This window comes from Ciona intestinalis, chromosome 14 (genome assembly GCF_000224145.3).
Source record: "Ciona intestinalis chromosome 14, KH, whole genome shotgun sequence".
Classification (NCBI taxonomy): Eukaryota; Metazoa; Chordata; class Ascidiacea; order Phlebobranchia; family Cionidae; genus Ciona; species Ciona intestinalis.
Genome location: NC_020179.2, coordinates 589,433 through 605,176, shown reverse-complemented (window position 1 = coordinate 605,176; position 15,744 = coordinate 589,433). Strand labels below are relative to the sequence as shown.

The 15,744-nt window shown below is 34.6% G+C and overlaps 2 protein-coding genes across 2 annotated transcripts; both read left to right on the top strand.

Annotated features, from left to right (window-relative positions):
• Nucleotides 1-858: 858 nt before the first annotated feature.
• On the top strand, nt 859-12,106 carry LOC100176182 (patched domain-containing protein 1-like). Its single transcript, XM_009862414.3, has 18 exons — nt 859-1,065; nt 1,637-1,831; nt 2,940-3,124; nt 3,649-3,735; nt 3,924-4,063; nt 4,713-4,824; nt 5,115-5,315; nt 5,914-6,041; nt 6,224-6,316; nt 6,662-6,808; nt 7,135-7,309; nt 8,129-8,180; nt 8,636-8,803; nt 9,139-9,341; nt 10,011-10,265; nt 10,570-10,762; nt 10,944-11,147; nt 11,384-12,106. The coding sequence occupies exons 1-16, from the start codon at nt 982-984 to the stop codon at nt 10,652-10,654; spliced, it is 2,310 nt and encodes a 769-aa protein (XP_009860716.2). The 5' UTR covers nt 859-981; the 3' UTR covers nt 10,655-10,762; nt 10,944-11,147; nt 11,384-12,106.
• Nucleotides 12,107-12,730: 624 nt separating this feature from the next.
• Nucleotides 12,731-14,743, top strand: LOC100178500. Its single transcript, XM_002128915.4, has 4 exons — nt 12,731-13,112; nt 13,357-13,478; nt 13,926-14,156; nt 14,425-14,743. Exons 1-4 carry the CDS (start codon nt 12,912-12,914, stop codon nt 14,567-14,569), a joined length of 699 nt encoding a protein of 232 aa, XP_002128951.1. The 5' UTR covers nt 12,731-12,911; the 3' UTR covers nt 14,570-14,743.
• Nucleotides 14,744-15,744: the final 1,001 nt, after the last annotated feature.

Here is a 15,744-nt window from a genome sequence, read left to right as displayed (position 1 = left end):
AACTTAAAAGAGCGTTGTTATTTGTTAAAAACGCGATCAATATGGGATACTATACGTGCTAAAAGTATCCCATCTTTCTACGCAGTAATATATGTATTTTGGATATTGTGTTATAAGTAGCGTGTGAAAATAGCCAGCAAAATTTATTAGGTAATAAGCGTTTAGTGCCGCAAACGTTTAATTACACAATGCAGAAATAGCGTTACAAAAAGCGCAATTGTTGCCAGCGGCAAAGTGGCGTTAGGGATTGCAGCGTTCCTTTGTTGTAGTAAGCCGACCGGAACGTTTAAATTTCCTTTACATTTTATTGAGTTGGAATTGACTTACTCAATATAGAAAGGAACAATTTTTTTAGTTTTAGTGATTTTAATTTAGGCATGTTCATTGTAGGCCTACCACTTTGGACTACAGACTAATTATATTTCGTAAGTTATTAACGTAGGCGCCATATGTCCGTTGTTTGTACCGCATGCGACTTAGTTGTATTTAGTTTCCTTCATCCCTAAATAAATAGAGTAAGAAATGAGCGATCGATTGACAGTAAATCAGATTTCGTTGCACCGTTCCTCTTACACACATTGGCGTAAACCAAATTCAATGTTTTGTCTCGACAGTTTGTTCCGCTTATAAGTTGCCTTGATGTTCGAGCCTTTTTCTCACCGTAATCTAAAATTGGTCTCGTTCACCCTTGAGACCTTACTCGCAGTCAAACGCGTGCTCTTAGTGTTCTGTTGCTTACAGTTTATTGGTTAAATGTCGAGTACTGGTGGTCTCTATTCAATGCTTAATGCATGAATGGATGCAACAAGTTTCGGATAAATAGAAAGCAGTTTCAGCCAGTTTCAAAAACGACAATATATTTGTATGTTGTGCCCTATTTTTCAGGTTATAGCAATGTACTTTGTAATACTAAATTTTAACTCCTTAATTCTCATTCGGTTTACTCCAAAGTGTTGATGCTCTACTCTAATTAAATCGCAAATGGATGAAGAAAACAACGAACGAACTTGGAAAAGTTCAATTCACCTTGAAAAAATACAAAGTACTTGCGCAAAACAATTTAAGGTAATTAAATAACAATAGCAACTTATATTTGTCTCTTTGATTACAGTAGCGAAGATTTAGAAATATTTTAAACGAAAAGACAAGATAGGGTCAAAACAACAGTTGTTAAAACATAAAACAATATAAAAGTGTGGTGTAAGATGGATATCGTTAGCACATAATATTCAAAATTTCCTAATCCTGTGTTTACCAATTACCAACGCTGTTTCAGAGTCGTGAGGATACGGTTATACAATTCCCTAATTATTCTTGTTTACAATACTAAATGAGGCGGTAAAAGAGAATGAAAACATAAACTGCATTGCCCTAAAGTACTATAACAGTACCACATATTGTATAGTAGGGTGGGGGAAGATGGGACATCTTTTAAATCTATTCCCTCCCCCCATTTGGTAATAAACAAAGAACTTTCAAAAATTATAAAATTGTCTCCTTATAACTCCCATGGACCGTTGTTATTTGGTAAAAAACAAAATAAGGATATTTGGATATTATGTGCTAATGGTGCCCCGTCTACCCCCGCCCTACTATATAAGGTGTATAATTTCGATTAACGTTCTATATGTTCCAGGTGTTTTCAGAAGCATGCGCAAAATCGTTAATGAACCATAGCTTTCTTTCCATTGCTCTGCCATGCATAATTAGCATTGCGTTTGGACTTGTGCACGTAACATCACAACCTAATGATACCAAAGACGTAATTAACGTCAAACGAATGTTTTTACCACACGATGATGAATATGATTCGATCCAAGGCTTTGAAACGGTAAGTTTGAATGAATGCAACTTGTTTATCCTCGCGTGGCCGGAAAACCACAGTCGTTTTAACACGGATGTACCGTTTCACAGATGCACATTGTCCCATTTTTACGAGTTCCCACATAATATGTAACTTTGTGGGTGGTTAGTTTTATATACGATTATGTTAACTCCTAAATTACGCATTTCGTTTGCTGTATAAACCAGCATACTGCTGGCTATATAGGTTTGTAGTAGTCCATCCACGGCCTACTAGAGATACGGCCTGATAATTCACATTTTACGTTTGAAATTAGAAGGCCTATTGTACGTCACAAACACCATTATTTTCAATTTTTACGTCATGTATTTTGCTTAAAAAAGGTAGCAGTAATGGGAAAAACGCATTGAAAAACATACGAATTTAGCAATGAGGTCAATTATTTATCTCTAGTAGGCCGTGGTCCACATTTATATTAAGTAAGACGGTGTACGATAGGCCATATTTTTTTCACTTTTATTGTCCCGTTTGGTAGAAAACTTACATATTTATATATTCGTATCCTACGCCTCTAATGTGCTCTGTTAATTTTTCAAACACGATTTTAAAACATATGCGTTATACATAGTAGGGTGGGGGAAGATAGAACATCATTAGCACATAATATCCAAATATCCTGATCGTTTTTGACTGATCTTTGTTTCCTACTAAATGGGACAAGAAAATATAATAAATAGGTGTCCCATCTTCCCCCACTCTTTTATATTGTGTGCTAACGGTATCCACCTTACCCTACAGCACTAGATCGTTAGCAATTACCTGCACAAAAAATATTCCCCGTTATCTGATGGAAGAACTTTATAGTAAATCCTATTGATTTTTAAGATATTAAATTTTAAAATGTTGAATATAAAGTGTAAGTAAGATGGATACCGTTAGCATACTTTTATCACATAATATTCCCTGTGTTTTAACAGCTAACAACTAGCGTTTTTTTAGTGGTGCGAATATGGGTATATAATTCGACAAATGGTTTACTATTAAATGATACGATAAAGGAGAATAAAAACGCCACTATCTTTCCCCGAAATAAAACATAAACCATCTTATCTCAATCTTTTATTTGTCTTTCAAGAAATGGTTCGGGGACACTTGGAACGCATTGGGTTCAAGCAAACACGCTGGCCACCTAATTCTTGAATCAAAAAACAAAGGAGATATTTTGAGTCGAGAATCGGTTGATGACGTCATCAAGCTTCATAATTACGTCATGACGTTTACCACGCTGGATCCAAAAGATAATTCAACAACGTCATACCGGTTAGTTTTTTTGTTTGCTATTCGTTTATATATAGTAGGGTGGGGGGAAACGGTACACCTTTAGCTCATAATACCGAAATATCTCGAACGTGTTTTAAACAATTAATAATAGTCTATGTGAGACGCGAGGATGTAGTTTTATATTTTTGTTAATGTTCTATGTTTACTAATAAATGGGACGAGAAAATAGAGTTAAAAAGTGTCCCATGTTTCCCCACCCTACTATAAGTTGTAAATAAAGTTATATTTCTTTCATTGTAGAATAATTAAAAACCCCAAAACACTATTCACAAGTTACACACATGTAGTAACTCGTGAGCGGGCACGAGGTGTTTGAAACAGAACATCAGTGTTGTAACGACCACCATTACCCAAATACGCAAGGATAAATAAGTTAACATTCTTTCATTAATGCACTCGTAAATACTATTTTCGCTGAAATTATCAAAAAAATATTTTTTATTTTGACTTTAATGTGGCATTATTTGTTTATGAATAGTCATTTATTTTTATTTAAAACACAGATCGGTTTGTATTAAAGACGACAAGCGACGTCTCGGAAACGAAACTTCTTGCCAGATTGATCCGCTGTTAAAAATTATGCTGCAATGGTTAGTTAGCGCGGGTTTGAGGTGTTATATACTCGATAATTGTTTCCTTACAAATAATAAACAATCGAAGTTTCCGGAACGAAATCGAGCCAAATGAAATTATTGAAAATCAATTCACTTTTTATCATTTATAAAGCTGCGATTTCGAATATGTCAATTCGACCAGAGACTCATAAATTATTTACCAGGCACACCGACAACAGCCCTTTAGTTTTCCGCGTAAGAACCGATGAAAAGACTGGCGTTTCGTCGCCACTTTGGACATATCCAAAAGGGCGTTCGATCAAGCCAGGGGATCAGGAAACAAATAACGCTTCAAAGAGGGAAGGTAACGCAACTATAAGCAACAATAGGAAGTATTCCTTAAGCCATACGGGCCTATATAGGGCCAAGTACAAAATTGATCTTAAAATAAACTTTTCTATTTACTTCGCTCAAATGCTATTTTGTAGTTTTTGAAAACATTTGTTTTGACACGAAAGCAGGACTCTGCGCGAACGCATATTTTTGAAAGTGCATTCTGCACTAAATATTTCGAAACTAACAAACTACATAAGTTTATGCCAACTTTTAAAGCAAATTTTATAGGATTATTAAAAGGGAATTTCCCAACACCGTTTTCGTATTAATTAAGTTTTAGGAAACCGCATCCTGTTTACGCAAAGTTAGCTAGCGCAATGTGGCAAGGGTGCTACTAACTAAATCAATACCCCAAAACAAACAAGAGACTGAAAATAAATAAACGCAGCGACAATCTGCAACCATTAAGACAATATCTATTTGATCTAAAAAAAAATCTGACTTGAAAAAAGATTTTTAACAAAAGATTTAAAATTGATGAATATTATTTTATTTGAATTCGTATTTTTAACAGCTTATCTGGTATGAAAAACGTAGCCTAGCCTATTTTGAACGTTTCGTCTAAAAAAATTTACATTATGCCTGGTAGCAGAAGTAACAAAACATATGTTTTTCAGTTTTTCTTTCTCGAAATATTGGTTTGTTGGACAAAGACTCCTCTTCAGCACGAACGTTACATCTCAGTTATTTGCTGAAAGAACCACAGAACCAGGATGATGCAAAACACATGTAACATATCATGTATTAGTGTAGTAGGTACTGTGGGGGAAGACGGGACACCTTTTGCACATGATACTCTAATATCCAGATCGTGTTTTACACAATTAACAATGGTCTATAAGTTTTGAGGATACGGATTTATATTCATTAAATGTCCTTTGTTTACTACCAAATGGGACAAAAAAAAATGATAAGGCGTCCCATCTTTCCCCACCCGACTATAGTAGATATACTTACTCTATGCCTTTACATATAAGTATCCACAAAGATATCCCGTTATTTCTGATGTTTTAATCTAGTTCTCAGTGGCTTGGTCTCTTCTTCAAAGAGATGGAAAAATACGTCAGTGATCACTTCACTGTTCTTGTTGAGACATCGGAAAGCATAAACAATAACTGGATTGACTTGGTTCAATTAAAAGCCCCACATGTGGTTTATTTCTGTGTCATCAATTTCTTTCTCGTCTCCATTTATTCCGCCACCTTGGGGGATTTTATTTGGTAAGGTTCTGTTACCCAATCATTTTATATTTTTTCATATTAAAAAAATTAGAAATGACCAAAAGTTTACCTTAAAGTTACATATGAGATAACTCGTATGTGGACACGAGGTGTGTGCAACAGAACACTTGTGTTATAGAGACTGTCGTTGCCATGCCACGCGAGGATAAATATGGTATATAATTTTATATACATTAAATAAATTATGTAAAAAATAAAAAAATTATATTTTAACAATCACATTAAATTTATTTTAACAATCACATTAACACAGAATTACCAGAAGTGTGTCCTGGAAACTTAATTAGTTCAAGTTTAATGCCTGAGTATATATACTTGTACTTCAGATGCTTTGGTCTTGGTGGTCTACCACTGAATGAAATTGCCTATAATTAATATATATATATATATATATATAATATACTTTCTTCAATTTTAAAAACCTAAATTTTAAGTTACATCAAAAGATTTAAAAAAAAAGATATTGCTAAACATTTGTTTCCATTTTAGTCCAATAATAATACTTTTTATTATAATATTATTCTTAGTATTCATTACTGTGTGTGTGTATGTATATTTACGTGTTTTAACTTTTCAGTGGTGCTTACTTAGGGATCTGCAGTGTATGCTCTCTCTTTATGACAATCGTGTGCACAGTTTCCATTCATAACTTAATATACGGGAACCCATACTTCAATTTTGTGCAATGCGTGCTCCTAATTGCAGGTGACAAATTTGTAAATCAATAAAACGCAAGCCGTCAATAAAATTTGCACCCCATGAATTTAAAAAATATTTTCTGCCAATTGCTAGAATATAAATTGATTTTTTTTCTCTAGTTTCGCCTGCGTTTTAATTAATCTTTTCTGCTAATCTATGTACTGCTAATTAAGTTGTTTTTCTTCTAGTTTCACATGCATTATTCCATGCTCGATTTGTAAAATACTTTATCGAATCCTTGAGAAAGTTGAACACTCAACAAGAATGTGATGAAATAACAGGTATGTGTTGTAAACACTTCTTTTTGGGTAAAGAATTTTCTGCCGGTAGACTATTTTGACTGAACAATGTATTTCTTAACAACTGTTGCTTACTGGCCATCCGAGGATAAAGGAAGTTACATTTATTGTAGCAATAGCAGAATAAAAACAGTGGTTTACATTTGTGAAACCCATATATTGTAAAACTTTTCAATAAACCACTGGCATTAGCATAAAGTGTATGAAATATGGCACCCGTTTTATAATCATTATGAATTACCATCACTCTGTTACATAAAAAAAAATAATTTAAAAAATAATCAAAATAGATTGTTCAATATACTGGCACTATTTGTTTTATTACAGAAAGGAAAATTTTCACTGAGGTTTACCATCTAACTCTAAGCTGGAATGTTGTTTTTCTGGTGGTGTTTCTTGTTTCATTCAGTGCATCCTGCATACCCCCTGATGTATTATCATCTATACACCATATGTCTGTAACATTATGCATAGGTATTCTTGAAATTAGTTGTTTTACTATTGTTGGGTAGTGTAACGTAACTTATTTATCTTCGGTGGAAAAAAGACAGTCGTTATAACAGGGGTGTTCTGTTTCATAGACCTCGTGCCCGCTTACGTGTTACCATGTATGCTACTTATTTATCCTCGCATGGGGAAAAACGACAGTCGGTATAACACCGGTGTTTCTTAAACCTTATGCCAGATTTCAAGTTAACCCCTGCATGTAACTTTGTTAGTATTTTTTAAATACACTTCAACCCAGTGGTGAACATTCATATTAAATTCTATAAAAAAATAGTTTCTGTTTTTTCTCCCAGGTTTTTTGATTAGTTTTTCATACCACGCAACTTTCTTTCCAACTTGTGCTCGAGTTTATCAAACTATGATACGAGAAGGAGTTGAATCGATCCGTGCACGTAGAATATCGAACATGAAATATGGGATGATGGAATTTCCAAGCGATGGTTCTTCTCACGGGCATCAATCTATCAGGTGGTGTTTTGTTTAAATTACTATTTCAATCAAGATGGTTCAACAGGGATGGTATTCCCGGCTACCGACTAAAGTTAGTGGGTTGTGGTTACTATTTGTTACCACGTTTTTTAGTCGGCCGACTAAGTTTCTGTGCGTTACTTATTATAGAAGTTAGACGGTCGACGTTTAGGCGGCGACTGGTTTAGTTGATCCGTGAGAGTGCTACCCCAGATTGGATTTATTTTTATTTTTTTTAAATCAAAACAGTTTGAACTTTTAATTTGGAATGTTTGAGATGGAAATAGTATCATATATATATATATGTTCTGCCTACTTGTTTCAGTCACCATTTCTAATTAAGTTGCGCACTCAGTAACTTATAAGTGTCCCTATAATATACAGTATGGTGGGGGTTGATGGGATACTTTTTCATTCTATTTTCTCGTCCCATTTGGTACTAAACACGGAACTTTCAAAGAATTATAAAAAAATATCCTTACGACGACTCCAATAGATCGTTGTTAGTTGTTTAAAACACGATCAGGATATTTGGATGTTATGTGCTAAAGGTGTCCCATCTCCCCTCACGTACTATATGTAAACCCAACATATTTGGTGTGAAAAATGTTTACAGTTGAAACGATGGTTGTAACGCTATGTAATCAGATGATACCGGGTTCAAAGCTGAATGTTGCTATCAATGTGGGCATAAATGTTGCTCCAACCCAATGGTCATTAAATAAATTATTTGATTTAGGGTTAGGATTACAATTATATTATTTTTTACCATAATGTAGAACTTACTATGTACAAACATGGCCTTAAACTTTATTGCAGAAGACATCATGGCAGGCCAAAAATAACAAGAGAGCGAACTTCAAAAACCAAAGTAACTGCTTTTTGTTTAATACTAACTTCAGCGTGTGTGTTGCATGACGTGTGTAACAACAAAAACTTTTATCAAAACAAAATTCAAATATGTATTCCATAAGTTTACAAAACGGAAGTTACTTTTCTACTTATGTATTTTATTGGAGATTTCTTACCCTATGTTGAAAGTCAAAGTACAGCAGTTATATTATTCGACTGGTGCAGGGCTCGGCGGTTTAAACCAAAACCGGGTTCAATGCTCAATACTGCTATCATTTTCGACATTTGTGTATTTTTTGCTGTGATAAAAAAATCACTTACAAAGTTACTTACTCAGTAACTTATAAGCGGGAACGATGTGGGTGAAATAGCTTAACAAAACATCTGTGTTATAACGACTGTCGCTGTCCCGCCCACGCAAATAAAGCAAGTTGCATTCATTTATTTCCATTATTTGAACGGTGTTGTTTTCAGAAATGTAAAAAAATGTTCAGATCGTGGTTGGAGTCTTATTTTAATGGAGTTGTATCGACGTACATGCGACCATTGACCGTTTTATTTTATCTCACTTATCTATCTTTCTGTTATGTTGGTTGCATTCACTTTTCAGAAGGCATGTCTCCATTTAAACTTCTGCCTATGGTAAGTACAGGGTGTTCAAAAATTCATTGTTCGCCTACGTATTTAAGTGGTAACACATAGCGGTCACAAAGTGTATGAAATGGTACACCTGTGTTATAACCAAAAAAAATTACAATAATCTTATAATAAATAGTAAAAAGACTTTTTAAAAAAATAAACTCATAAACTTTGCATTAAAGAAAATTTGCAACAAAAATACTTCACATTAAAAATCGTTTACCTTGAAAAAACTTAAACTTTATAAAAAAAGTTAAAAAAGATAAAAAGAAAAAAAAAAGATTTTAAACTTTACTATAAAAACAACTTTACATTGAAATTTTTTTTACAATAAATAGAAGAGCATTGACTTGAAATGTTTGCAAAAAGTTGATGAAGATTTTGAACCTTTTACTCCTCGCTTTGTGGTGATGGGGAGGGTGAATGGTGATCCCTGGGACGAGGATGTGAGTAATCATCTCCATCAGATCCACAACCAGATAGTTGAAACTGATGTCATTGATGAAGCTAGCTCTGATAATTGGTTCCTGGATTTATTAAGGTGATGTATGTAAAGAAAATATAAATACGTGGTTACTCGTAAGCGGCACAAAGTGTATGAAACAGTTTAACAGAACACCTGTGTTATAACGATTGTCTACTAGAAATTAAACTAGATTTTTTAGGGTTATGTATTTTAATAGGAAAGGCACCTATTTATCCTTACATGGCGGGGCAACTTTCATGCACTTCAGGTTTATGTATAAAACAGAACATCCAGGTTATAACCCCTGTCATACGAGGATAAATAAGTTACATACGTGGTAACTTGTAAGCTGACACAGGTTGTATGAAACAAAATCCCATGTTATAACGACTATTGTTACCTCCCATGCAAGGTTAACAAGTTACAATCATTCAGCTATTAATGTTGTACTTTCAATTGGTTTATTGTCTCTCATGTAGCAGGGTAATGTCAGTCGTTGTAACATGGGTGTTCTGTTTCATACACCTTATGCCCGGTTACCACATATGTAACTATGTGGTTGATTCTTTTTTATGTATTGCTGACAATTTGGACAACCCATAAGTGACCAATGGGTTAAAAAAATTGCCGTTAAGTGTCTTGCCTATGTATGTAAAGAACATTTTTACTTATTATGTGTGAATGTTGCTGAATATCTGTATTTTTTATTTTCTTTAATTGTTTGAAAATTATCTATTTTTTTAGTTTTTCTGAGAAGATAAAAGAAGAAGAAAATCAAGCTTATGGTTCGCATCAAAGTCGAATGAGAGGACCTGAGTTATTTATTGATCCATCAAGTTATGCTGTACCAGGACTCAACGAACCAGAGGTTCCAATTATCATTGACGACTGGACATCTCTATGGGCAAATTACACAATGAGTGAACGATACAGAGAAAGACTTGGCGTGGATATCTTATTTTCGAGAAACGATTCCACGAAAAAGAGTTTTATTTTTAGGTGAGAAATTTTGCAGCTTTTTGTATAGAATTTGTTCAGAATGTAACTTGTTTTATCCTCATGGGGCCAGAAAACGACAATCAAATCACGAATGTTCTGTTTTTTACGAAAAGTTCTCTCACAAAGTTATTTTCACAGTGACTTACAAAATGTGTTCAAAAAAACATTACTGTTATTACTTTTGAAATGTTCCCACCACATGACAATAAATAAGTAACGTTTATTCAATCATATGAACAAAATTAAACAAAAAAACATTCAGATTTACTGAAAAATATTAAAATTGTAATGTTTTTATTTCTAGGTGGATTTACCAAACACGAAATTTAAAATTTCACGAAACAAAAAAGGAATTTATAGAAAACTTAAAAAATATCAAGAAAATGTAAATTTGGATAAATTTTCTCAGATTTATTTTTATGCTCCTGAATTTCGCTGGTCAAGCAATTTAACTAACTTTACCAAACCAACAGAATCTGTGTTTGCTCTTGTTTTGGGTAAGTAGTATTTCATTAATTGCCTGCACACAGGAATGTACATGAATGAATGAATGTAACTTTGTGGGTGAAAGTTTTTTTGGAGTATTATTTTTGTATGGCTTATAATTTGGACAACCCATTAGTGCCCACTGAGTTGAAGCAATTGCCGTTAAATACAATTTAAATTTTTTTTCCACAGTTGCAATTTGTATCTGCATGGTTCTGCTGAAGATGTACGTCTCTATAATATGGCTTATTTTCACAAGTTTATCAATTTGCTTTGGATTGTGTGGTCTCCTTAGTTTCTACAGCATTGAACTCGACTCTTTTATATTTCCATGTATTTTGTTCGTTCTGCCTTTCTCATCAGTTCTAACTTTCAGTCTTTTTAAAACTTTTGCAGGTCAGCAAATTTTTATTAATTCCCTAATTTTTTTTAGAAATATTGAAATGAAATTAAAGTTTTATAAACCTTATAAACTTATTTAATTTTTGTGCTTCCACCAGGCATAATGTAAAATAGGATTTTTTTGGCAAAGGTTAAAAATTTAAAAATCCATTTATATATATACCATAAAAATTAACTTATTTTGATTTATTCAAAAATTAATTTAGTTTCTTCTGAAATCTTTCTCACAGAAGGAAAAAATGTTGGCCGTTCAAAATGCGCACGAATCAATTTAAAAGAAACTTCATCTCATGGTGTCTTCTGTCTGGCCACGTTACTTGTTTACTCCATTATCCTAGCATTTGATCCTTCATATTCGTTTCACAATCCACTCTTCGCTCTTCTACTTCTCATCCTGATATCCTCCCTCCATTTTTTCTTTTTCATCCCAGTTCTTCTCACCATCTTCCCTCCTTCGAAGAAGATTTCCAACAGTCTTCCTCAAAAGAGCAAAAATGCAAAAACTGGAAAATCTAAAAGAGAAGCATTTCAGCAGCGCCCTCATCTCCACGCCAGAAGATTCTTTTACGATTCGCAACGAGCTGCGAGCTTTAGATCAGAGGAGGAAGACGGAAGAATCGAACACATCACTTGCCTTTGATGCTTACATAGTTATGAAAATACGGTTATTGATGACATTTTTATTGTTAAACAAGTTTAGTTATTTGGATAATTGATTGTAACTTGTTTATTCTCGCGTGGCCAGAAAACGAAGTGTTAACCGTAGTCTAATGGGTTCAACCAATGTAATTTAAAAAAACATTTTTTATAATGTGTTAACTACAATTTTTATATTTTACTAGTGTTTTAAATGAATTTTAAAATTCTAAAAGTGTAAATAAGTTTTCTGCTTTTTGATATATTATAACGGCAAAAGCAAAGTAGTTTTATCGTAAAATAAATTCCTAAATCCCAATTCAGCAGTTTTGGCAATTGATTCAGTAACATCATCATTTTTTTAACCTGATGAAGACGAGAAGTCAAAACCTTTGCACTGTAATGAAATGCCAGTAAAGATTTTTTTTAGAATTTTAGAATTAGTTAGTAAGAGTGGGGAAAGATGGGACACCTTTGGCAAATAATACATAAACACCCTGATCGCGTTTTAAACAATTAACAACGGTGTATGGGAGTCGTGGGGATATAGTTTTATAATTATTTAAATGTTCTTTGTTTATTACCAAATGGGACGAGAAAACAGCATGAAAAGTGTCCCATCTTCCCCACCCTACTATGTGACTGTCCGCAACAGTTTTTGCCTGTAAATAAGCTTTGAATAAATAACAATAGAATTTAGTTGTGCGGTTCCCAGGATTTATCACAAAGCTTTGACACGAGACAAACAAATCACTTTCGTTGTGAGTACCCACTTGTCACGGCTCCAAGTTGGCTGACTATGTACTTCTATTTCAACCCGGAACCTTTCGCTCATTACCGCCAGGATTAAACAATAGAGTCTACACTTGACTGACCCACGACCCAGTACGGTTCCATTTTAACTAGAGGCTTAGGCTTGTTCAGGCGAGGCTCCTCCTACGCCAGAAGCACAAAGCGCTGCGCTAAGTGGTAATTGGAATGCTCAAGTACATTGCTTGCAGCAAATACACTCAGAACTAAATCATTTAATAGTTCGCCGGATCCAAGACTCCGATGTAGTCTGCACTGATAAAGTGGCTTTGATAGTCAGTTTTACCACGCATTAGTTGCCGAAGAATTGCAATGTCAGAAGGATGCCAATTAAAAGAAAGCTCGGCTTTGGCAAAAGCCAGAGAACTAAACAGGACTAACGAGAAAAGATTGAGCGAAAATTTACTGTCGATGTCGCATGATGTCGAGAAAAAGCTGGAAAAACTTAAGATCGATGGACAAGCGACGTTAAACTTTTTACAACGACTTAAGTCTTCAACCGGCATTACAAACGTAAGTTGCAAATAGAATATGCAAAGCGCGCAAATTTGAATGTACCCAGTGCTTACGAGTAACAAATATGTAACTTTTCGTATGATTATTTCTTGGATTGTTTTTGGTCTTGTAATAAAACCTAAAGTTCGCAGAACTATATTGCCAATAATATTGGTTTAACAGAAGCGTTTGCTGTATTGAGTTGATAAAATTGTAGATTTAATCGTTTTAATAAATGGTAAATACATCGTTTTATATGCAGATGGGAGTTAAGATGAAAAAAGAGGAAAACCGTCACATAAAGATGCTCATACAACCTCCGAGGAAGATGTCGTTTGCTCCTGTGGATTACAAGAAGAAGAAACTGGAGGAAACATCCCAGAGGTGGTGGGGGTCGATTTTAACATCAGAGTTTTTTGTTTATCTAGAAACACAGGCATAGAGGATTCCATTGCCCCATGCTGTTGCTTATACGACGTGTTGTGATGTAGGCTTAGGGTTTTTAAAAATATCAAGAAGTTTAAAATTAAAAGGATTATAGTCAGCACCGCATTAATGAATGAATGTAAGTTATATATCCTCACACGGTGGGGCAACAGCAGTCGCGTGTTTCTATTCATACCCCTCGTGCCCGTTTATACGAGTTACCAAGTATGTAACTATGTGGGTAACTGTTTTGAGAAGAGTCCACAGATCTTGCCTGAAACGCCTACAATGCCAGCAGCATCAAGCCTCGACCCCGTAACCTCTGGGCTCGCCAGCGCACTATTTATAGCACATATAATTTTTTGATTTAAACGGGGGGATAACCAATTTCGTGTTAATCTTTAGGTTGATTGTAAGTTCTGTAAGTCCAGCTTGTGAGGGAAACCCCGTACCTGTTCGTACAGTTCACCCGTGGACAACAAACGCCGCAAGAGTTCTCTCAAGAAAGAAACCGCCCCAGATACCGCGGCCTACCGGTAGACGGCGCCACAGCATCGACTCTGATGATATTTCGTCAGACGACGATGACGTAGGGGTTTTGTTGGTGGGGAAAAAGAAAGGCCGTGACAGTAAAAAGTAAGTTTATATTAAACTAATGGGCATTTAAAGTCATAGCGTTTGCTTATACGTAGGTTATCTGTGTTTATAAGAAATATAATAACAAAACATAATTACCACAAAGTAACATACATGGTAACTCGTAAGCGGGCACGAGGTGTATGAACACACGTGTTATGACGAGTGTCGTTGCCCCGTCATGCGAGGATAAACGAGTTATACATTCATTTTTTTATTCGTCTATTTGGAAAAAAACTACTTTCATAATTTACGTTGTGATTGTCAGGCACAAAGCTAGCAGCAGACGTTTATCGCTTCCCCCAATTCGAGAAAACAGACGTAAAGAATCAACCGATGACGATAATGACGTCACCAGTATCCAGGCTTCGCTAGTAAAACTAAAACAGCGACGAAAATCCGTCAACTGTTAAAGTGCTAATGACTTTAAACCATGGTTGATTCATTTTATCTTTTTTTCGTTTTTCTGCCTTTTTTCGGTTCTAGTTTATCTGCTTTGTTTTAGATTAAACAATCACTATATAGATTATTCTTTCTCTTCTTTTCATTCTGTACAATACTCTCGAAATAAATGAATAATTACAAAACGTTTTGTACTTGTAGGACCTTAAATGACATTCTGGTTTAAGTTAAGCTGTCATTATAAAGTGAGTTAGGACACCTATTTCTGTACGACCGGTCTCTTAATCAAAACTTAACCAAATTAAACCACAGTCGTTTAATGTAAATTGCTTGCCCTTGGGAACGATGTACGTCATGGCCACTGCTTAGAAGTGACGGACGTAGATAATTATGATGTTGATTACGCCCGGTGTTGTCTTCCTTTAGATAAAATCGCATGCAAAAAGCACGCAGACTGCTGTAGACTTTTATCACGATACCAAGTATTCTATATGTTATATGTACATGATAGAATATAGTGATAATTAATTATTTATTGATATATATGAGATGCCGATCGACAGACTATGATTTTTACTATATAATAAGGTGGGGGAAGATGGGACACTTTTTCATTTTATTTTCTCGTCGGATTTGGTAGTAAATAAAGAACATTTAAACAAATACAGTCTCACGACTCCCATAGGCCATTGGTAATTGTTTAAAACACGATCAGAATGTTCAGACAATATGTGATATAGGTGTCCCATCTTACCCCACCCTACCATACATTTTGCCTAAGACTTTATATTTGTGTAGGCACGCGCAGAAAAAATGAGAGAAAAAGGCAGAAACTTACAAGACGAACATAATTGAGACCAGAAGGCGTTTGTTCTCTTGAGGCGACACCTAAATTGCGGGCGGATTTATTTTGATTTGTTCTCGAGATAGACATGCGCTGTGCGGATTATTCTGAAAGCAATTTACACGGTCAGTCCACGCGCTACGATGCTGTATAGGTCGTGACTCTGTTCAATGTATATATCAGCAGATGGATTCCAAAATTATATATTGTTAAACAGTTCAAAGTTGAAGTATGGAAGTTTTTATAAGTTTCAGAAGTTTGCATGTTTTGTTTAAAACTATAGAAAGTGTATAAACGTTTGAAAAGTGGGTTTAGCTGCATGCTTTTATTTGACAGTTTTTC